The 23262-nt window shown below is 38.4% G+C and overlaps 1 protein-coding gene across 1 annotated transcript; it reads right to left on the bottom strand.

Moving 5' to 3' along the window:
* Positions 1-9760: 9760 nt before the first annotated feature.
* Positions 9761-22811, bottom strand: LOC117404695 (zona pellucida sperm-binding protein 3-like). Its single transcript, XM_034007606.3, has 10 exons — positions 22707-22811; positions 21869-22047; positions 19031-19137; positions 18465-18556; positions 17880-18060; positions 14516-14624; positions 11948-12039; positions 11195-11283; positions 10648-10737; positions 9761-9958 (listed from the first exon to the last, which is right to left on the bottom strand). The coding sequence occupies exons 1-10, from the start codon at positions 22768-22770 to the stop codon at positions 9798-9800; spliced, it is 1164 nt and encodes a 387-aa protein (XP_033863497.2). The 5' UTR covers positions 22771-22811; the 3' UTR covers positions 9761-9797.
* Positions 22812-23262: the final 451 nt, after the last annotated feature.

Genomic DNA, 23262 nt, shown 5'->3' with positions numbered 1-23262 from the left:
TAACTACGATGTGATAGGTGTTACAGAAACTTGGTTGTCTGAGAGTGACAGAGACAAATATAATATTAGTGGGTACACACTGTATAGGAAAGACAGGCAGGACAGAAGAGGCGGAGGTGTAGCGCTATACATAAGAAATAGTCTTGAAGCCCAGGTGTTAAATCTGGAAAAAGAAAACAACGCCGAATCAATATGGGTCAGAATAATTGACAAAAATTCAAAGGGCATAATAATAGGAGCATGTTATAGACCGCCAAATTCAGAAGCTGAGCAAACTAATCTGTTATACAATGACATTAGAAATGCGTGTAGCAAAGGAGAAGCCATACTAATGGGGGATTTCAACTTCCCCCATATAAAATGGGAAAACCCAGTGGGGAGTACGACGGACGAAACTAAAATGGTGGAAATCACAAATGACTGCTTCCTAACGCAATTTGTCAAGGCATCGACTAGAGGGGAGGCATGCCTTGATTTAGTCTTTTCAAATAACGAAGACAGAATAAATAAAACAGAGGTCAGAGAGCCATTGGCAAACTCAGACCACAACATGGTCTCATTTGAAGTGATTTTTAAAACCCCAAAAGTAATGACTAAAGCTAAGGTTTACAATTTTAGAAAAGCAAACTATAAAGGTATGAAACAGAGACTAACAGAAGTAGATTGGAGTAAAATAGAAAAAACATCCACAGAAAAAGAATGGCTGTTTTTTAAAAATGTAGTACGAGAGGCGCAAAACAATTACATCCCAAAAGTAGACCAATCTATAGCTAAACAAAATGGCCAAAGTGGTTTAATAGATCAATTAAAAAAATATTCAGCAAAAAAAGGCACTTTACAGAGTGTTTAAAAGGGACCAAAAACAAAGTACACAGAAAGAGTACTTGGAACTGCAAACACAAGTCAAAAAGGAAGTTAGAAAGGCCAAGAGAGAGATAGAAATGAACATTGCTAAGGGGGCTAAAACAAATTCCAAAATGTTTTTCCAATATTATAACAGCAAGAGAACATTCAAAGAGGAGGTTAAATGTCTAAGAGACACAAATGGCAAAATCATAAACAAAGAAAAGAAATAACAAATATATTAAATGATTATTTTTCACAAGTTTTTACAAAGGAGGATACGGACAACATGCCCCACATGTCAACCTTTTTCCTATCCAGTTTTAAATAACTTTAGCACAACAGAGGTAGAAGTGTTAAAGGGACTAGGAGCTCTTAAAATAAACAAGTCCCCTGGGCCGGATGAGATCCTCCCAATAGTACTCAAAGAAATGAAAGAAGTTATTTACAAACCGCTAACCAAGATCATGCAACAGTCTCTTGACACAGGGTTGTACCGACAGACTGGAGAATAGCAAACGTAATACCAATCCACAAAAAGGGAGACAAAACTGAACCAGGTAACTACAAACAAATAAGCCTGATTTCTATTATATGTAAACTTACGGACAGTCAGCATGGTTTTAGGAAAGGGAGATCGTGTCTAACTAACCTGCTTGATGGTTTATTTAGATATCCAGAAAGTTTTTCACAAAGTCCCGCATAAAAGATTAATTCTCAAACTGAACACAGTAGGGATTCAAGGAAATGCATGCACATGGATTAGGGAGTGGTTAACAGGTAGAAAACAGAAAGTACTGATTAGAGGAGAAACCTCAAAATGGAGTGAGGTAACCAGTGGTGTACCACAGGGATCAGTATTAGGTCCTCTGCTATTCCTAATCTACATTAATGATTTAGATTCTGGCATAGTAAGCAAACTCGTTAAATTTGCAGATGACACAAAAATAGTAGGAGTGGCAAACACTGTTGCAGCAGCAAAGGTCATTCAAAATGATCTAGACAGCATTCAGAACTGGGCAGACACAATGCCATTTAATAGAGAAAAGTGTAAGGTACTGCGTGCAGGCAATTAAAATGTGCATTATAAATATCATATGGGAGATCCTGAAATTGAAGAAGGAATCTATGAAAAAGACCTAGGAGTTTATGTTGACTCAGAAATGTCTTCATCTAGACAATGTGGGGAAGCTATAAAAAAGACCAACAAGATGCTCAGATATATTGTGAAAAATGTTGAATTTAAATCAAGGGAAGTAATGTTAAAACCTTACAATGCATTAGTAAGACCTCACCTAGAATATTGTGTTCAGTTCTGATCACCTTGTTACAAAAAGGATATTGCTGCTCTAAAAAGAGTGCAAAGAACAGCGACCAGAATTATCCCAGGTTTAATAGGCATGTTGTATGGAGACAGGCTAAAAGAATTGAATCTGTTCAGTCTTTTCTAGACAGAGAATTGTGAGGGTCTGGAACCAACTCCCCAGTAATGTTGTTGAAGCTGACACCCTGGGATCCTTCAAGAAACTGCTTGATGAGATTCTGGGATCAATAAGCTACTAACAACCAAATGAGCAAGACGGGCCGAATAGCCTCCTCTCGTTTGTAAACTTTCTTATGTTCTTATTTGGTAATTGCTTACAGCCTCTTGCCATTGTTTTTCCTTTAGTCCACATTAACACATAGATGAGTCTTATTTATGTTCTTTTTTTGTAGGCTGCTGACTACATTTGATGCACACATATATTTATTGTGTTGCATGTATTTGTTTTATCGTCTAACAGGAACCCCTAGACCTCTGTTTCAATAGGTGAAGCTTCCATATAAATAAATACCTTAAAAAACTAAAGAAGTAACAAGATAATGTACCACGTGACGTAGTAAAACTACAAATTGGAACTAAAATAAACCAATATGCTGAATTAGCTGCAGTTATGGTTGCAATACAAAGTGCTATTGAATATCATTTGCAAAACTTGGTTATTTATACAGACTCTAACTATGTTAAAGAGATCTTTCTGTCATGTTTGGAAAGCTGTATGGAAACCTCAAAACACAAAGATCACTTAGTTTCAGAATATGGTCTGAATATCTACTGGGAAAGGGTGCAAAGTCCTTCTGCAAAGCAGGGAACGGATACAATGGGACATTTTTTAGCTGATTCTTTAGCAAAAGAAGGAGTTCTAACTGGTGATTTTTGGGAATGTCCTACAGTAAAAACAGTTGAGATAAATGTAATTACGAGACAGCAGGCAGCTAATGAAAAACTTGAGACAGGAACACAGCTTCATACAGATAAGCCAGATTTTGACCTAGTGAAAATGTAACAAGATGATGATACAGTAGGAAAAATGCATAGATTTGTTTGATACACATTTGACATGGAGACACATTCGCTTCAAAGAACTCCATCATTATTGTGCAGATTATATAGATTATTGTGCAGATTTTTTTGAGCATGGGGGCAACCTAAGTTATGCACTGCTTGCCACGGTTGAAGAGGGAACACCAGGCAGAAATGAAGCTCTCAAAATGCATGTCAGATGGCAACCTGCCACTGAGTTTTGTGAGGGAGGTGAGAATCTCCAACCCAACCCAACTGTTCTTGAAAATAATGTTTCCCAATACAATACCATTACTGTATTCAATGAAGTGTCAAATGACAAAATGAATGCATACTTTTTGACTCTTGGGCCAATAAAAACTCAAGAATATTTTTTTTTTTTTTTTTTAATTGTGTAAGAATACAGATACTTCTCCCAGTGAAGAAATATAAATCAAACAGTAAAACAATGTAGTGAAACTAAAATATTAATATAGATAAAATAGTATCACATTATCTCAGTGTTTCCTTTTTATTAGCCAATTAATTCTGCAGTAATAAATCAACTTTGTTCTTTGCAAAAAAAAATACAAATGATCTATACATTGATGTATATATATAAAGAGATTTATAGAAAAGTCTGCTTTTCTTTCAGAAAATTAGATACATAATTTCTTCCAAAAACAGTTTGCTGATAGAAATTTCTATTTACTTAAAAAAGATGTGTATAACTATAGTATTACATCACATGTTTTCAAAATATATATTTACATCTATGTAAAAGGTCTTCAGCCAGTGAGCGGCAATGTATCTATTTATTTATGCAGCCATCCAAAGTGAATTTACAGTTTATTGGAAAAGGTTAAACACTTTCCACATTAAAATCACTTGAAATATGATTTCTCTTCATTATTAATTTGCTGGTGTGATTACAATTGTCCATCTGGTTAAAGCACTTCCTATTTTCAGTACAGAGATTTCATTTCTCTCCTTTGTGAATGCGTTGGTGTTTCTTTAGTCCTCCTAAATGCCTGAATCTACTTCCACATTCAGTACAATGATATGGCTTCTCACCAGTGTGAATTTGCTGGTGTGTTTTTAGTGCGCCAATCTCCTTGAAACTCTTTCCACATTCACTGGAGTGATACGGTTTCTCTCCTGTGTGAACTCACTGGTGTCTTTTCAAGTCTCCTGAGTGAAGGAAATGCTTCCCACAGTTGGTACAATGATAAGGTTTTTCTCCTGTGTGCATATGCTGGTGTTTTTTAAGACCAGCTAAATGCATGAAACTTTTCCCACATTCAAAGCATTGATATGGTTTCTCTCCTGTGTGAATCAGCTGGTGTCGTTTAAGGTTCCCTAACCGACTGTTTACATTCAGTACAGTGATAGGATTTCTCTCCCATGTGAATTACTTGGTGTTGTTTAAGGTGTTGAAACCGACTGAAATTCTTCCCACATTCAATACAGTGATGTGGTTTCTCACCTGTGTGAATTCTCTGATGTCGCTTAAGGTCTCCTAACAGGTTGAAAATCTTCCCACATTCAGTGCAGTTATGTGTTTTGCCCCTTCTGTGAACGTGATTGCGTTTTGTCAATGGGCCCTACTCCTTGGAGATCTTACTTCTTTTAGTACAGCAATATGGTTTGTCTCCTGTGTGAATTAGATGGTGCTTCTCTGTGTGTCCGGGTTCATTAAACCATTTAGAATGGTTAACTCTATCTTTAGGAAAGACAGAGCTTAGTTCAGTAAGCTGCTCTTTAACATGGATAGATATCAGTTCAAGAACCTCCTTGTTAAAGTGGACAGGTTCCAGTTCAAGGGTCTCCTCTTTAATGTGGACAGGTTCCAGATCAGGGATCTCCTCTTTAATGTGGACAGGTTCCTGATCAGAGGCCTCCTCTTTGATGTGGACAGGTTCCGGATCAGGGGCCTCCTCTTTAATGTGGACATGTTCCGGATCAGAGGCCTCCTCTTTAATGTGGACAGGTTTGAGATCAGGGGCCTCTTCTTTAATGTGGACAGGTTCCTGATCAGAGGCCTCCTCTTTAATGTGGACAGGTTTGAGATCAGGGGCCTCTTCTTTACTGTGGATAGGTTCTGGATCAGAGGCCTCCTCTTTAATGTGGACAGGTTCCTGATCAGAGGCCTCCTCTTTAATGTGGACAGGTTCCGGATCAGAGGCATCCTCTTTAATGTGGACAGGTTCCTGATCAGAGGCCTCCTCTTTAATGTGGACAGGTTTGAGATCAGGGGCCTCCTCTTTAATGTGGACAGGTTCCGGATCAGAGGCCTCCTCTTTAATGTGGACAGGTTCCGGATCAGAGGCCTCCTCTTTAATGTGGACAGGTTTGAGATCAGGGGCCTCTTCTTTAATCTGGACAGGTTCCTGATCAGAGGCCTCTTCTTTAATGTGGACAGGTTTGAGATCAGGGGCTGCCTCTTTAATGCATGCGCATTTCATCTTATATATTTGACTGCAGAATCACTCTGTTTATCTTCAGTAACCTTTTCCTAAAAAACAAAAATGATAAAACACCCAATTACATGTGTCCCACATATATGCATTTCATGTCAATTACACATTATATATATTTTCCCCAAAAGAATACAAACCTTTTCATAAAATGTGATATTCTTCTAATTTCAAATATATTTCACATTGAATAAAACAAGTAATTTATATATACATATTATATTTAGTATTCTTAAATAATGGTGTAATAAACAAGGCTCTCATCCTTGTGTCATCCCCTTTGTTTTCTTCAATAAGGAAACTAAAATAGAGTCTTTGGGTGACAGCCCTTAACAACCTCTCTCAGCAATGAGCTCTGCTGTTCATATGCAAAGCCCTTTCTGTTCTACTCAGGAAGAGCCATTAGCACTCTACGATAAATACAGACCCACCCCAGTATTATCTGGGATATGGCTATATGACTCCTCCTATAACTCTTCCCACAGCTCCAGACCAGTGTTTTATTAATGTATCGACCCAAAACAAAGAATAAAGGGATCAGATCTACTTTTCATGAACAATCTTTGGGTGCAGTGCAACAGACATTGCAGCATTATGGGGAACATAATGGGTTAACCAGGACACCCAAGGAGACTGTGGAAAGTAGGGCTGTGTTTTTAGGGGAATAGCTATTTCTGATTGTTTCAACACTTCTCATGAATTGAATGCACATGCAAGAAGGACTGTTTCTAATGCTAGATTACCCTGTAAACCCAATGTATGTTTCTATCTAGCTAAATAACATTATCCTGTACATTTGTACCCAGTCTGTTTTATTGCAAGCTCCAGTTTCTTTGTCATTTTTGTAGGGGTCATATTAGGTTTTTTTTGGCTGCATTTTTTCCATGTAAACCACTTTCCGATATCCTCCTTTGACGAGCAAATAACACAGTCCGGCCTTCCAGAAGTCTTCCTTGGGTGCATTGACTCAAGAGGGGTTAAACTGTAGTGTTTCAGTTTCAATTGCACTGCTCTGCAATATTCCTTTGATGCACATTTCTTTGCAAAGAGCTATTATTTGAGTTCTTATTTCACTATTCAATTCACAGTTCCTTTGTTCCAGTGGTTGCTTGGGCATTCTTTGAAAATGTTTGAATATCATCTGTATAAGAGACATTGTCAGTGCAAAATCTATTTTCTGTGATGGTAAATTGAAAGAGCAGAGCCTGAATACAAAAAAAGAGAGCCAGGGACATCCCCTCCCCTCCCCCCACCAGACCCAAACCAAAACAAAAGTTTTTTTTTTCTGTTAGTTAAAAAGACAAAAACTCAGGTGGCCTAAATATAATGTAAAAAAAAAAAAAATACAAAAAATAAAAGTTGTTCATAAGACACCCATAAGTGTTATTTGTTTTGTTTTTTTGTCTTTCCTGCAGTCTCAGTTCATTATATTTTGCTGTTAAACTTAAGAACCGTCAGTTGGTTAAGCCGGTCTTCTTTCATGGGTTGGTGTTGCTCTGTGAAAATGTAACAGCTGATAAATATTTTAGCCTTTCTTGCTAAATTGGGAAATAGTTCTTCTGCACTTCTCCAAAATTTGGTCAAAGAAATTCCACTACAATTTTCTTCTGCATATAACTGATATCCCTCCATTTCTGATTTACAGTGAGTATCAAACTCTGGAATGCAATCTAACAGGAGTGGTTCTTTATCCAAATTACAGGCATGGTGTGGGTCTAAAATCCTTACTGTCTTCAGAAACTTGCGAGCTGGTTAAATAAAACATGGTTTTATTCTGCATTGATCAGGGTTGTAGAAACTCATCAATTTTTCAAAAAGTTTTTTCTGCCATCTGTGCTGTGCAGCTCTTATGCCAGTGCTCTGTATGCATTTATTAATTCTGCAACTTTATAATACGTTTGATGAATTCTAACGTTATGGCTTTCAAAATAAGTTATACCCATCAGTGTGCAGCACACCAGGTGGACATTGATGCGTGCAATCTCTCAAAGAAATGCTTTAAGTTTGTTGGCAGATCTATTTGTTCTAAAACAGCAAGTCTCAAGGCAAGCTTTTTCTTTAAATGCATCAGTTTCTAGAATGGCAATAATTATCCCTCGTTTAGGGGGTGTTTTCTAATTAGGCAGAATGTTACACGTTGATTACTTAATTATTCTTTTGATCAGTTTAGCTGGATTATTTATTTCTTAGCAGACACCCTTATCCAGGGCGACTTACAATTATTACAATTGCAGGTTAAACAGAGAATTTTTATACCAGAGAATGCAAGAGATACTCCTCTAGCACAGAACAGTAGAGAAACAAAATGGCAGTCATGAATACATGTTCATATTTGTTACTTCACATGTACACATATCCATATGGCACCGGGTTTGTAACATGTTTGGTGGTTGCAAGGGGCAGATTTCCAGATACTTGGGGTTAGGAAGGAAAAAAAAAAACCCACACTCTTTAAAAGCCTTGTTTTTAAACAATAAAATTTAAGTTTCAGTAAACCCACTGTCTACTGGATAAAATGTCTAACTTATATACCATTATTATTGCTGTGTACTTACAATATCTCTTTGTGTGTCTATGGCACATTGTTTAATATAAAATGGTGTATAGAGGATAAACGACAAAGCTCCATTGAATACGGAAAATATACAAAGTGGATGGATCCTCCATGACCCACGAAAGAAAAGGTTCTCTGTTGCTGATCTGGCCGCTGGCTGTGATTGCACACAAATACGGTGTGTTTAAATTAAATCAGTTTTCATTTCTGAAAGAGCCGGGAGATTCAACTCAGTCGGATAGAGTATTATTATTATTTTGTTTATTTAGCAGACGCCTTTATCCGAGGCGACTTACAGACTAGGGTGCGTGAACGATGCATCAGCTGCAGAGTCACTTACAATTACATCTCACCCGAAAGATGGAGCACAAGGAGGTTAAGTGACTTGCAATGAGTCACACAATGAGTCAGTGGCTGAGGAGATTTGAACCGGAGACCTTCTGGTTACAAGCCCTTTTCTTTAACCACTGGACCACACAGCCTCCCGAGTATAAACAATAACTCAGTCGTTTTTAAAGTACAGCATAACTCAAAATACAATAAGGTACAATTATGAATTAATTACTGTAACTAAAACAGAATAAATAATTTGCATAAATTACATTGACTTTCATGTTTTATAAATTTGGCTCAACTCTGGGAGCCGCTATTTATTTATTTAAACTCCCCCCTGCAAGAATGAGAAAGTAATAATTATCTACCTATTTTGTGTTCATTTTTAGCATTGGTGTTTTGGGGGAGGGGGAGAGAAGACAAAAATACATTTTAAAAAAATTCACACTGAAGATATGAAAAGGAGTGAGTATGCATATTGCACCGTTGCATTTTAAAATATAGTACTTAAGCATAGAATCAGATCGCCTGCTACCTTTTTAAAAAAAAAAAAAAAAAAACAAGCTGTAAATTTAAAAAGGGAAATGTAAATATACATCTACAAAATGACTATACAAGGCAAATCATATAAAAATCACTTCATTCAATAGAAGGTGGTCCTAAGAAACTTTGTTATTTTAATATTATGTGGTAACTTGGTCTTGATTAAAATGAACAGTAGGCAAGTGATTTTATTTCACCTATAAAATACAGCTACAGCACCATTTTGCTACCTACTTGCTACTATCCAAGTACATAATATCAGGGACAAATTGTTGTGCACCTATTTCTTACCGGAACGTTAGGTCAATCCTAGAACACTTTGCTGCCGCTTTAACAGCTCTTCACACAGCGACGCAGAGGAAGTTTGTGAATGTGTTGTAGAGCAGATGTGCTGGTGCCAATGGGTGGGCTTACAGGCAACTTCTGCCTGCAAGTATTAGTCGATGCACTGTTACTGTTGTCTTAGTCAGAATTTAACCTTTAAGATGAAATTCATTATACAAGTTCCTAATGCAGTTTCCATTGCATCAAGAGGACTACTGTAAAATGACAGTTCTGTGGGAGAAGAGTCTTGCGACTTAACTCCTATGTACCGGTGTGACTACACCACCGCCTACAGAAAATACTGGAACAATTCTGGTGTGACTACACCACTGATTAGACTACCAGATTGAAATAACCCAAGAATGAGCTTTGAAATATTTATTTCTTCACATTACAACAGTCAGGATTTCTGTGGAGAGACGAGCAGGTCGTAGTTGGTCTTGGGGCCGGCTCTTCCACTTTTCCACACACAGAAGTAGTACCCCAGAGACAGAGCCCCCAGCACAGCCATCACCAGCAGGGTGGCGACAATGAGCAGCAGAGCCAGGCTCAGGTCCTCATCTGTGGGAACAAGGGAGATCATGCTAAAAGTAAGTCATATTTAAAGATTACTGCAGTAGTGTGCAAATTTATTACAATACCCCATTGCTTCTGTAGTTGATGCTATGCATATGAAGTCAAACAAATCTCTGAATTATCAAAAAAAAACCTAAATATAAATGGATTACTTTAATGGACACTCAAAATGCATGCAATTTAATTTAGTACAGAGAAAAGGAACACTGCCACAAACTGGTATAATGCACGACTTTACAAGTCACTTAAGATGCTCAATTAAAAGTACAAAGTGGTGTAACACACAGGAGTGGCTTTTGTTTTTAAAAAAAAAAAACCACCATGCAGACAGCAATATAAAAAGGATACAAATGGCAAATCTTGGTGTTCTAATAAATGTGCACACTGTATATGCTGCAAAATGCATATACATTATGTGTTACATGCAGAAGTCCAAGTTGCTGCAGAATTCCCATTACAATATATACATGTAGGGCAAGAGTGCAGGAGGGTATAGAGTGGGTTACCTAGTCTCGAGGCAGAATCGTAGAAGGACACTACTTGATAAGGGTCCAAGATCAAATCAGCCACTAGGAACCGGACAAGTTTAGATGGGCAGAACAGCCTGTTCTTATGTTGACAGGATGCAGGATTAAGACCTGCCCAGTACTGACAGAATGGGGTCAATCACTTACCCTGGTCCAGGGGATCATCACAGTTAGTAGACTGCTCTCTGGAAGCTATCCTCAGAGGTCCCAGCACAGCAGTGCGTCTCAGTCCATCATCTGCACAAGAGGGGGAGACGGAAATAAGACTACCATTGCATGGCAGTTTCACCCATTCATTATTACTACAAGCTCGATTAGCCACTGTGTAGGGAACAAGCTCAGGAGCTTATTACTAAACAGTAAAAGCCTGGCATGGATTGCACTGCTATCTTTTACCCCCTCCCCCTTTACTTCCATCCCTGCAAAAATGTATCTTGTACAAGGATTTGCACCTGGTTCGGAGTTTCTTTCAAAACACCAGCTTTGTAGATGAATGTTGGCCGAACAGGATTAATCCAAGCAAGCTGGACATTTACATAACTTTAAAATGCAACAAAAAGCACATAAATTTGGCACAAGCTAGGAAGCATAATATTTACTTAATTTGAATGTAATTCTCCTTTTCATTACAAAAATAAAAACCCCATACACCACTGGAAATCTAACTTTAGGGAGAAGCCTGCTAGTCAGTTACCCGTGTCTCTCCTCCTCCTCGCGGTGCACACTGAATTGCAGCAGCCACACACCGATGTGCTTTGGTCAGGGTTATCCAGCAGCTCCCAGCTAGAACCAGAAACAAGATTCAATATGTGCTAAAGAACATCCTTGCCAGGCTGTTTGTACATAGATAATGTTCAAGACTTTACAAAACACCAACATGAAGACCCAAAGAATTGTAGTTTTAGAAGAAATAAAATTAGATAAATGTACAATACAGAAGAAAATAAAGCTAAGTGGATACTCTGTACCAGGACACCTGAAGGTTTAAATAGAAATGAAAAGTATAGTTACATTACAACAAATGAGCCTACAAGTACCACCACTGTTGGTTTTCAAACTTTCTCTTGACAAAAGTATGTTCAACACACCAAAATTGGCTCAATTGGGTATTCACAAGCATGGTAATTATATCGAAAACAAACTCCACGATTAGAAGCTTGCAATAAAATGCAGTCATGGAAGAATCAGACATGTACGGGGTTGGGGTCAATTCCTTTGAAGGAATTGGAATTTGAGTCAATTGTTCAACTGCTTTAATTTGAAGATTTTAAATTGACCAGCAGACTAAATCAATGACAAAATGTGTTGGAATAGATTCAAAAAGAGAACAGAATTGGAGAGGCTGTTCCATATTATACTAATCTGAAGGGTCTATAGGGTGCTAGTACTGGCAATCATTGAATAGCGAGGACATGCTAGGTTGAGTAGAAGAGGGCAGAGTCCATACTTTTTGGTCTGCATGTTGAAGGAACAAGCTTTCTTTGTGGGGTCCTGAAGCTGAGCTGGGTCCCAAGCTAGAATCTGACAGTGTATAAACACCTGAGGAGCAAAGAGATCAAGTTTAGCACGTGCAACAGGGTTGGGGCAGGCAAAGCATTGTAGTATGCATCCGAGCACCACTAGAGAACTGTATAGCCATTTTTCTACCCAGCGCTGATCAAGACATGGCGCTGGGGTCATTTGCCAATTTTCAAGTCTCCCACTTGATTTATGGATTTGGAAACATAGCCAGGACAACCTGTAGTAGTCAAAATGCAGCAGATTGGTGTTAACAAGCCTGCAACCTTGAATGAAGATAAAAACTACTAGAGCACACTTAGTAAACTGAAGTCTGTTATTTTCAGTATGGTTCCAAGAGTTCCCCGTGAATTGGTTTAGCCAAAAAGGTTGGCTTCGCATTTATATTTACCCTTCCCTATGCAACAGGGCAGAGGCTGGGCATGAACCTGCAGCCCCATGCACCACAAGCGAGAGTCTTCCCCACAATGCGAGAGCCGGGTTCATCTGCAGTCAGATTATAGAGCCTTTAACCTACACAGAGTTTGAGCTGTGATTTAACTGCTTTGAATTTCAGTCAAATGTGTGTAAACTACAGAATGAATTTTCTAGCATTAGATACAGCATATAAAATGGTTATGAAGAGAAAAAAAAAAGTTACAAATCTAAACCTATTACACAGGTGCCACATCTTAATCTTATTTTCTTCAAGTGCATTTCTCCTGCCTTAACACAAAATCAGGGATGTCAACCGTTTACAAAAACCTGCCCAATCAGGAGCAAGTTATGATGTCAAATCACCTCTGTTCTCCATTGTAAACAAATAGCAACTACATGAATTTGCAGTTGTACTTTATTGCGTTGTCTAAATTACTAAAACATTCACCCGAAATACAAATCAAGTAAAACTATCGAGAACAAATTCTCCATTTGCAAGAACACCTGGCCAAGAAGTCTCACAAATGTAATTAGTTTTAGGGTGGCTGTTTTTTGTAGTTTCCCCAGACTTATTCTCCTTTAAGAATTAAATTGATCCCCGTTAAGCCATTTGTAGGTCTTTATTATAACCGAGAAATGTGGTAGTAAAATAATGGTTTTAATTTACAGGTTGCTTAGTGTAGAACATAGAAACTGAATGCAAACGTGTGCAACATTGAGACTAATATTTATTAAACTTTAGACAATGTGCATTTTTGTAAATAATTTATTGTATTACACTTAAATTGTGCACTCATTTTCTTGTTCATTCTGCTTTTAAAACAAGCAAGGACTTGGACGATTAAAAATGCCCATTTAGTTTCACAGCAAAACCCTGCAACTGGTTTTTACTATTACATCACACCCTCTCATGGTCTGGTCTCACTAACAACGCCTTATCAAGTGCTTTTAATCTGCAATCATATCAGTCTGCTTACATTTATTCATTGGGTGACCGGACTGCTCCATGTTCAAAATCAGGAGTTACGTTTCAGACTCCCATCACCGTAATACATTTAAATAATAATCATGTTAATAGTTTACAAAACTAGAGGAACTGGCCGAAGACGAATGAAAACTGCAAGTTCAATGTGTTTAGACCAAGACAAACAGACTGGAGGAACCATGTCATTTAAAAACTGGCAAAACACAGCTGACAACCACCTATCTGTAGTGACAAGAAAGCCAGAATGCAACTGACGTGTTCGTAAGGGTGTAGCAGATTAAATGCCAGCTACTGTCAGAGCAAGTGTGTGGCTCACACTCCAATAGACAAATCCTCACGATTTAAAAAAAAAATAAAAAAATAAAAATAAAACTACCCCACAGACTGCTTCCCGTTCCAGGAAGGAACGTATTTATATTTTAACCACAACTTCAGCATCTTCCTCTTGGCGGAGCCAAGGGGGGTCTCTTATTAAATCACTCAAGAGGTTTACTTTTCTTGGTCCATTTCACCCCCTCCCCCACAAAATAAATAACTCCTATTGGTGAATACCCAACAGGGCAGTGGGCTGTGTGTGGCCTTACTCTAATTCAATGTTGTCTAAAAAGGATCTCTGCCATGATTGACAATTGCCATTTTAGATGTAAAGAAATTTCATTAAAAAAAAAAAAAACCCATCTAGCATCTCTCCCACAAAACAGAATGAAAACCCACCCAGCTGACAGCACTGCACAAAACTGATCACACATTTCTGCAGACAGAATTGTATGCAAGACAGGGAGATTGTAAGGAGACTAGCCAATTACATGAATGCACTTTAACATCTGTTGTCAAGCCAAAACAGCATGGATAGGATTTCTGCCACGGTCTGGAAGTTCTTGTATGTTTTCTTCCCCCTACATAAATCATACCATTCACATGGTTCAGAGTATGTTAATTACAGAGCAGTTTCTCAAACAGAGAAGCGATACCAAAAAACACTGAAAAAAGCAGTAGTACTTCCATCAGTACAAACAGCCTCACCAAGTATTCATTTTGGTTAGGGGTCCTCAGGTCAGGGTGCCTAATGTCATGGGGAGTCTGCTCAATACTCACGGCTGAGTCGTCTTGCGTGAATTTGAATGCTTGTATAGAAACGCGAATCTCAGATGTCTGGATTCTGGGCAGGAATCTGGAATTGGCAGTCCGGCCATCTACAAAGCATCTGCAACAAAATGGTGATCAGGAAGTCATGGAAGCAATAATACCCCCGCTGCACAGCAGTTTCATCCACTGCCGATTTCTGGAGTTCAATACAATGCACCCGAGCTTGTTACCTATACACTGGAGCTAATCAAGCACATAGTACAACCTGGAAGAAGTGAAACTCCTATGCAATAGGAGTTTTATTCCCATCCCTACAATGCAATTCCAGTACAATAGTAATTAAAAAAAAAAAAAGTGCAGTTACAATGCAGCAATGGGAAGACTCCCACTGCACAGCAGGTTTGAGCCATTCCTTGCTTCACAGAGTTTGACACGAGCTGGTGACTCAAGCACTGGGGATTTGATTGAGCCCTGTTCCAAATGGTTTCATTCAACCTCCATCCAGACCCTAAAGTAGTTCATTCTCATTACCCGTTAAACCTGGGCTGCAATCATAGCCCACCAGGACCTTGATTACCCACCACTGATCTATAGAGCAATTCCCTGGACAGCCCAGCTTAGAGCATTCGACACATCCGAGTCTAGCCCAGGGAAGTCCAATCACAGTTCTGGAAGACAATTTAACTCCAGGTTTAACAGGTAATTCTATAATCCAAGTACACAAGGAACTAAACAGCTGTCAAACAGTTAACATTTGTGTGCGACTCAAGTATTACAAAAGGTGGAAATTAAATTTGGAAGATCAGATCCACTTTCATGCACCTCATAACAAATAACAAAAAAAAAACCCCACACACAACCCCCAACAACCACACATCCCTTGTACCTTTAAGGGTACACTGCATCAGGGTCTAGATGGAAGTTTAATGGATTCAGTTACACAATTTAGGACAGGGGCCTGGAACAGACCATAAGAAAGTTTACAAACAAGAGGAGGCCAGTCAGCCCATCTTACTGATTTGGTTGTTAGTAGCTTATTGATCCCTGTGATGAGTCAAAGGGGTTTTGGTCTGTAATTCAGCCTCCTGTCAGTAGAAGGCATCAAGCTAACTTGGGACTTCCCTTACCAAGGTCTTGTGACCATGAAGAAAGTCATCTTTATGAGGGGCGGAAGTGCAAGTATGTAAATTCCGGCCACTGGAGTCAAGGGAGTTGTAAGGACACATGTCAGTTTGGGATTGGTGTTCCACTGACTACAAGGGCGGGGCTTTGCATACTAAAGGAAACGTGCTACTGTGCTCGGGGTTGGTCCTTGAAAGCAAATGCGGGGTTACTGGGCCCCGAGGGAGACACTAAACATTGGATTGGTTAGTTTATTTTTGCACGGTGTTGGAATACGCAATAATGTTTTTTTTCTATTTTTATCCCATCTATGTCCGGGGATATCGTGAAGAGGACCGAGGAGATTACAAACCCTTTTTGTTATCTATTCCAGCACCCCCTCCCTCACGCCATTCTTTTTTTCATTTATCGTGGAACTAATATTAATAAAACAAAATATTTGGTTGCACGTAAATTGCTGTCTGGACATTCCATTATTACTTACACCTCACAATCCCAGAATCTCAAGCAGCTTCTTGAAGGATCCCAGGGTGTCAACTTCAACAACATTACTGGGGAGTTGGTTCCAGACCCTCACAATTCTCTCTGTAAAAAAGGGCCTCCTATTTTCTGTTCTGAATGCCCCTTTATCTAATTTCCATTTGTGATCCCTGGTCCTTGTTTCTTTTCAGGTCAAAAAACTCCCCTGGATTGACATTGTCTATACCTTTTAGAATTTTGAATGCTTGAAATCAGATCACCTCGTAGTCTTTGTTCAAGACTGAATAGATTCAATTTTTAGCCTGTCTGCATACGATATGCCTTTTAAACCTGGGATAATTCTGGTTGCTCCTCTTTGCACTCTTTCTAGAGCAGCAATATCCTTTTTGTAACAAGGTGACCAGAACTGAACACAATATTCTAGGTGAAGTCTTATTAATCCATTGTAAGGTTTTACCATTACTTCCCTTGATTTAAATTCAACACTTCTCACAATATATCCGAGCATCTTGTTTTTTTTTTTTTTTATAGCTTCCCCACATTGTCTAGATGAAGACATTTCTGAGTAAACATGAACTCCTAGGTCTTTCATAGATCCCTTCTTCAATTTCAGTATCTCCCATATGATATTGACAATGCACATTTTTATTGCCTGCATGCAGTACTTTACACTTCTCTTAAATGTCATTTGCCATGTGTTGGCCCAGTTCTGAATGCTGTCATTTTGAATGACCTTTGCTGCTGCAACAGTGTTTTCCACTCCTATTTTTGTGTCGTCTGCAAATTTAACAAGTGTGCTTACAATACCAGAATCTAAATCATTAATGTAGATTAGGAATGGCAGAGGACCTAATACTGATCCCTGTGGTACTCCACTGGTTACCTCGCTCCATTTTGAGGTTACTTCTCTAATCAGTACTTCGTTTTCTACATGTTAACCACTCCCTAATCCATGTGCATGCATTTCCTTGAATCCCTACTGTGTTCAGTTTGAGAATTAATCTTTTATACTGGACTTTGTGAAAAGCTTTCTGTAAATCTAAAGAAACCATGTCGTATGCGTTGGAATTATACTTTGTCGATGTTGCATCCTCACCTGTTGTCCGTGTCCTCCTGTAAAAGTCATTTAATATATTTGCTATTTCCCCCCCCCCCCCCCCGTCTATGATTTTGCCATTTGTGTCAGACATTTAACCTCCTCTGTGTTCTCTTGCTGTTATAATATTGGAAAAACATTTTGGAATTGGTTTTAGCCCCCTTAATATTGATTTCTATCTCTCTGGCCTTTCTAACTTCCTTTTTGACTTGTGTTTGCAGTTCCAGATACTCTGTGCACTTTGTTTTTGGTCAGTTTTAAATGCTCTGCAAGGTGCCTTTTTGCCGTTTTTTTTTTTTTTTTTTTTTTTTTTTTTTTTAAACTTTTGGCCATTTTGTTTTAGATTAGCCTACTTCTGGGATGCAATTGTTTTGTGCCTCTAGTACTACATTTTTAAAAAACAGCCATCCTTTTTCTGTGGATGTTGTCTCTATTTTGCTCCAATCTACTTGTTAGTTTCTGTTTCATACCTTCATAGTTTGCTTTTCTAAAATTGTAAACCTTAGCTTTAGTCAGTGCTTTTTGGGTTTTAAAAATCACTTCAAAATGGAGACCATGTTGTGGTCTGAGTTTGTCAATTGCTCTCTGACCTCTTAGTTATTATGTCTGACCAGGAGTGGAAGGGCCAACTTCAGCCACCTATGGCTTATTCATCCCTTTACCGATGTACCGTACCCGTGGTTGGTGATGAGGGGGTAGGTTTGTGATGAAGCGCTCAGCTCAGCTGTAGAAGCTGCCAGGCACTCTTCCATGTAGAGAATGAGCGGCATGTGGGACTGCGGATTCACAGAGGCAGAGATTTGAATGGGGGACCCCAGAAAGAAGAGGTTGGAGACACGGGGGGCAGAGAAATCATCTGAAACAAACAGGCGACAAGTCAGTCCAGATATTGAATGCAAAAGGCCAGTCACACTTGCTATGCAAGTGCCAAGGAAGGGGTGGTCAACCCCTGGAGAGCCAATCTGCAAGTCGTCAGAGTCCTAAATCAACGGCCAAAGACCTGGAGAAATAATAAATAAAAGCTATTAATTGGTTCACGAAGAGAATTAAGGAAAACCAGAAGAACCAAGCCATAAACCAATATATTTATATTGTGTTACAGTTTTAAGTCCAATGCCATCATTTGATAGAAGATCAAATAACATTGCACAATTTAGGTGCAGATCCGAAACAGCATGGTTTTAGTACCAGGTCAAACCAACTTGCTAATTACTGGTTAATTAGCAGATAAAAGGGGGGGGCGGTTGGAAAGCCACTCACCATTCATGATTTTCATGGAGAATTCCAATTTTCCCATCCCAGCCGCATCTCCGAGGGCTGGGCTGAAGACAGGGGGCAGCCAAGCAGAGGGTCTGTTGGGGAGGGAGAGGAAAGCTTACAACAGCTGAGGAATTCAAGTAGTCTTATGGTTTGTGTCAAGGTCTAGCAGCACATTGCTCAAATTAATACTTAATTGTCAACTATTAAATACAAGTGGGTATGAGGGAGCTCTAGAGACAGAAAAGATGGTCACTAGTCTATACATACATCAAGACAGGTAGGGGGAAAAAAATATAGGGGGAAAAAAATTAATTACTGTGGGTAGGAATAGCAAGAATTACTCAATTTTCAGGCTTCAAAAGGTTTATTATGCCATAAATGGCTAAATTTATTTACAGAATTGTTAAACAACTTTTGCAGTTAATTAGAGCAAGTTATCACAATAGTTAGAATTAAAATGGGTAGATGCTAGTTAAATGCGCCAAACATTACAAAAAGTAGCCGGTCCTCAAAACGTAGACTACGGCACTTAACGGGTTGACAGCCAGAGATCTCTTAATACTCACTTGTTGTAGATGCACAGAACAGGGGCAACAAATGGAGTTTGATAGAAGCCGTCTCTTTGCGTGGGCTCATAAACCATGTTATTCATGTAACTGATATTGGAAGTGATCTGAATAAGTTAAAAAAATTAATTCACTCTAATTTGTTGGCGATGTGCATAAGCCAAGTGTTTGATACAAAGTTTCCACCCCTCATCCCCCTTCATGCAAACATCGTTTTATTTGTGGGATACACGTACCTTGAAGATAAAATGCAGAAAGAGACAAAAGGCTTGACAATGGTTAGCAGCATTAACCCCCCCCCCCCCCCAAAAAAAAAAAAAAAAAAAAAAAAAAAAAAAGCTACATGCTGTTATACAAAAGTAATTGAAGTCTATGCAAGTAACACAAACAGCAAGATAATGTCTCACAGCATACCCTGGAGTGGGTTGTGGTTCTAAATGGTTAAAATATATATCTTTGTAAAACTGTTAACTATGTAATCTTCCGCTAGCGCAAAACATTTTAAGGTACAAATTTGCTGGTATGTACTGCCTAAACACTCAGCCAAGCCAATCACAGCATTTAATTTATCCAAGCCATAACACACACTATCCAAGGGCTGTAGCGTTTGTTTTATGCACAGAGATGGTAGTTTGGCTTTGTGTAAAAGCAGTTGTTCCAGTTTAATAAACGTGCACGAAAGCGCTGAAATTAGTCTTCCTACCCTGGGCTGCAATTTGAAGTATTTTTGCAGTTGACCAGAACGCTACAAATAGCTAGAGGGGGAACAGTAGTTCCTTGCGCCAAGTTATCAGCGAAGCACGAGAACCGACAGACTATACAGCAAGGATAGTTTATGCATTCAGGGTATCGGTGCAGCAAAAGTAAGTCAGCCAAAAGCACCATTTCACCAATTTGTAGAACAAAAAAAAAGTCAATACTTGTCATACAGCAAGAGAAATAAGGTGTTTTTGCAGATCCCAGGCACTTCTCCACATTACAGGACATGAGAGTTTAATGACAATTTGTTTTGTCAACATGGAAAGGACATTAATATAAATGCACTAATTTATATTAATGATTATAGTTTTAAAATGGAACATTTGCCTAAAGAAAAAAAAAAAAAAAAAAGCCACACACCTTTATATATATAAAAAAAAAAAGTGGTACATGTGGGCTTTGAACCTAGAGTTTGCAAGTTGTCTTACTGCCACACAATTAGTTGAGAAAACAGAGTATTTTGAAAGATGAAGTCAGCTAGCCGAGATGCTTGGGACCGTTAAATAGAAGATTTTTCAAGCAGACGATCAGAAACTGAAATTTTGGTTACCTGGTTAACATTCATTGAGATCCCTATTGGATCAAGGAAGTACAGTTTCCTCTCTACTGGTTGGAGAGAAACGCCATTTGTGGTCCCCATTGGACAAAAAGGAACATTCATTTCTGAGAATCAGGTAATGGTGAAGGATAGTGTGTATTTTTATATAATATATATATATAAGGTAAATGAACAAATACACAATATAGAAATACATAAATTCAATAGACATTTCTCTATCTATATATTTCTTCACCAGATACACTGCCATGTAACTATGAAATGAAAATAGGCAACAGTTCTTGTTCAATTGTATATTAGTAAAGATTTTTGTACATAGGTTGTCATGCTTTTGTATTTTTAACTTTCAAATTAAATATATTGGAACAACCCAGAGAATTGCTTTGTTGCAAGGGGGAGTGCATGAATAAATGGGGAGAATGTTTTGCAGTTGCAGAGCATGGATGCAACTGGTTGATGAGCCGGACAGCGGTGGGAAGTTATATACAGGGGTGCATGAGCCTGGGGAACTTGAATGAGAAGCCAAGTGCAACCGGAGAGAATATCCACTGAAAAGTGCCAAGACTAAATATTGGGTTACTTTGGTGCCGTGAATTCCAGCCCCTAGACAGGAATCCTCTAGTTTCAAATACATATGAGAATTTAACACTATCTCCCTACTTTCTAAACATGAAAATTAATATAATAAAGAGGAACAGATCAAGCTTGATAGTTTGCAAAATCAGATGAAAAGTTTAATACAAAAATCAGGATAATACATAAATTTACAAAATCTTGTTTGTTTTGTTACTCATTAAACTAAACTTTACTGCTACACTTGCAAATGTTGAAGTGGAAGGACAAACTTGGTGGCTGAAAGCTACATTGTCTGCAATGCAAGCATGTCTTGGGTTAGATTCCCACACACGGGTTATATATACGTATTTTGTACCACACACAACGAATAGCATAACTTTGCATCCAAATGCTTTTGCCATTACACTTTACCATTGGGGGAAAAAAAAAAACACACACACACAAAGACACACACCAGAAGCCAAGTTATCAAAAAAGTGCCCAACCATTTAAAGAGGAAATATCAAAAACACAAGCCAAGTCTCAAGAAATCATTGGGGCAACTTTGCCCAGCATAAAGCAAATAGGCACAACTGTAAAAGCGATGGGGCCAAGGTTGCCCCAATTGTTTCTTCCAGCTTGGCTTTTATTATGCCTGAACACAAGCCAAGTTAATAGAAACAATACAGGCAAATTTGACCCCGCCCCGCACCCCTTTTACAGTTGTGCTACTATGTGCTGGGCAAGGTTGCCCCAATGGTTTCTTGAAACTTGGCATGTGTGATAACTCTACTTGAAATGGCTGGGCACTTTTGATAACTGATTTCTACACTTGTGTTTGTTGATGTGTTTGTTTCAGGTAGAGATATACAGTAAGTTAGTAATCAATTACAGTTATTAACTAACCCAAGCATACATTACATTCATTAGCTTGTTTTACATTACATACTCTGCGTTACACTTACCATACGCATAAACCTGCAGTCAAGTTTCCCATAGCTGAAGAAGGCTATGCGGTTTGACTCCTGCACACTGGACACGGGGCAGCTGCCCAGAGAGAGCCTGTTGGGGTCCAGTGGCAAGCCAAAGAAGTTAAGCTCAACACCAACAGTGATCATGTCATCTCCACAGTTCACAGTCACGGCTGGAGAGAAAAGAAGTTACTGAAATGGATGAGTTACCAGGATTCTAAACAAATCAGGCACCGCAGCACACCCTGGGCAGGCTTGAAGTACAGGGGTGCAATGAAAAATCCTGGTAGTTTTGTGAATCTCATGATCTGCATGTGCAGAGTACTTCACCTTTTTACATTGCTTTTGAACAGGATATGGGCAGGATATTTTATAAATCACACAGAGGCAATAAAACGAGAGTGTTGATTAGTAGTTGAAGACAGTATAAGCAAGTGTGTATATAGTAGAACACTTACTAAAATGCCCCTTAAAAGAAAAGCAGTTCGTCACAATACAGCTAACTGTGGGTGGTGCTTAAACAGGCGTCAATTCATGTTATCAACATAATAGCAACCGAACGCATGGCTTCCACCATACAGGCTTTCAGCACCCCCACCGTAAAAATTGGCTCACAAGATAATTAAGTCAGCTATACTCAAGTTTATTAAGTTTTCACGCAGCTAAAGGATAAAACTATTTTACTAAGTTATCCAGACACATACAAACAGGTTATATATCAAAGTTAATATCGAAAGCAAGTATTTTCAAACAAAGAAACTGCAGAACAAATTAATGAAACGTTAGCAGTAGGTGAGCATTGCGAACCCCGCACTATAAAAAGATAGCTTACCGTCCTGTGCGCTGGTGGAGAGGAAACAGCAAAGGGACAGCAGAACGCCTTTCAATAGCGCCATTTTAGAAAACCACAGATGCGATATAGAACGAACACACCTGGGCGTTTTTATAGAGGGTCAAATTGAAATTAATTAAACCGAACAGGGGGAATCTCCATTCAACACGAGTTTTAACCGGCCATATACTACTAAAGTCACTTGCATGTTTGAAAAGTCAGTTTCAGAAATGCTAAAAGAAACTTAATAAGCTCAATTGCAAACGACTCCCAAGTCTTTCCCGGTGTTGAGTTATCATATTAATTGTATTCCTAAACACATTTTTTTCACAATTAATAATAATAATAATAATAATAATAATAATAATAATAATAATAATAATAATAATAATAATTTAGACGTTTTATTTTGATTCTTTCAATTTAATAACATATGCAATAAAAACTTTTCTTTTTTTAAATTAAAAAAAATCCAATATGCTAAATGATTATGCTTAAAAATCTGTAAATATCCAGTGTTTGGATGTGTGGTTTTTGGGTGAGAAAGCTTTGTAAT

The sequence above is a fragment of the Acipenser ruthenus genome, chromosome 10 (assembly GCF_902713425.1).
Source record: "Acipenser ruthenus chromosome 10, fAciRut3.2 maternal haplotype, whole genome shotgun sequence".
NCBI classification, from domain to species: domain Eukaryota; kingdom Metazoa; phylum Chordata; class Actinopteri; order Acipenseriformes; family Acipenseridae; genus Acipenser; species Acipenser ruthenus.
Note: the sequence above shows the minus strand (reverse complement) of the source record. Positions and strands in the feature narration are given on the sequence as shown.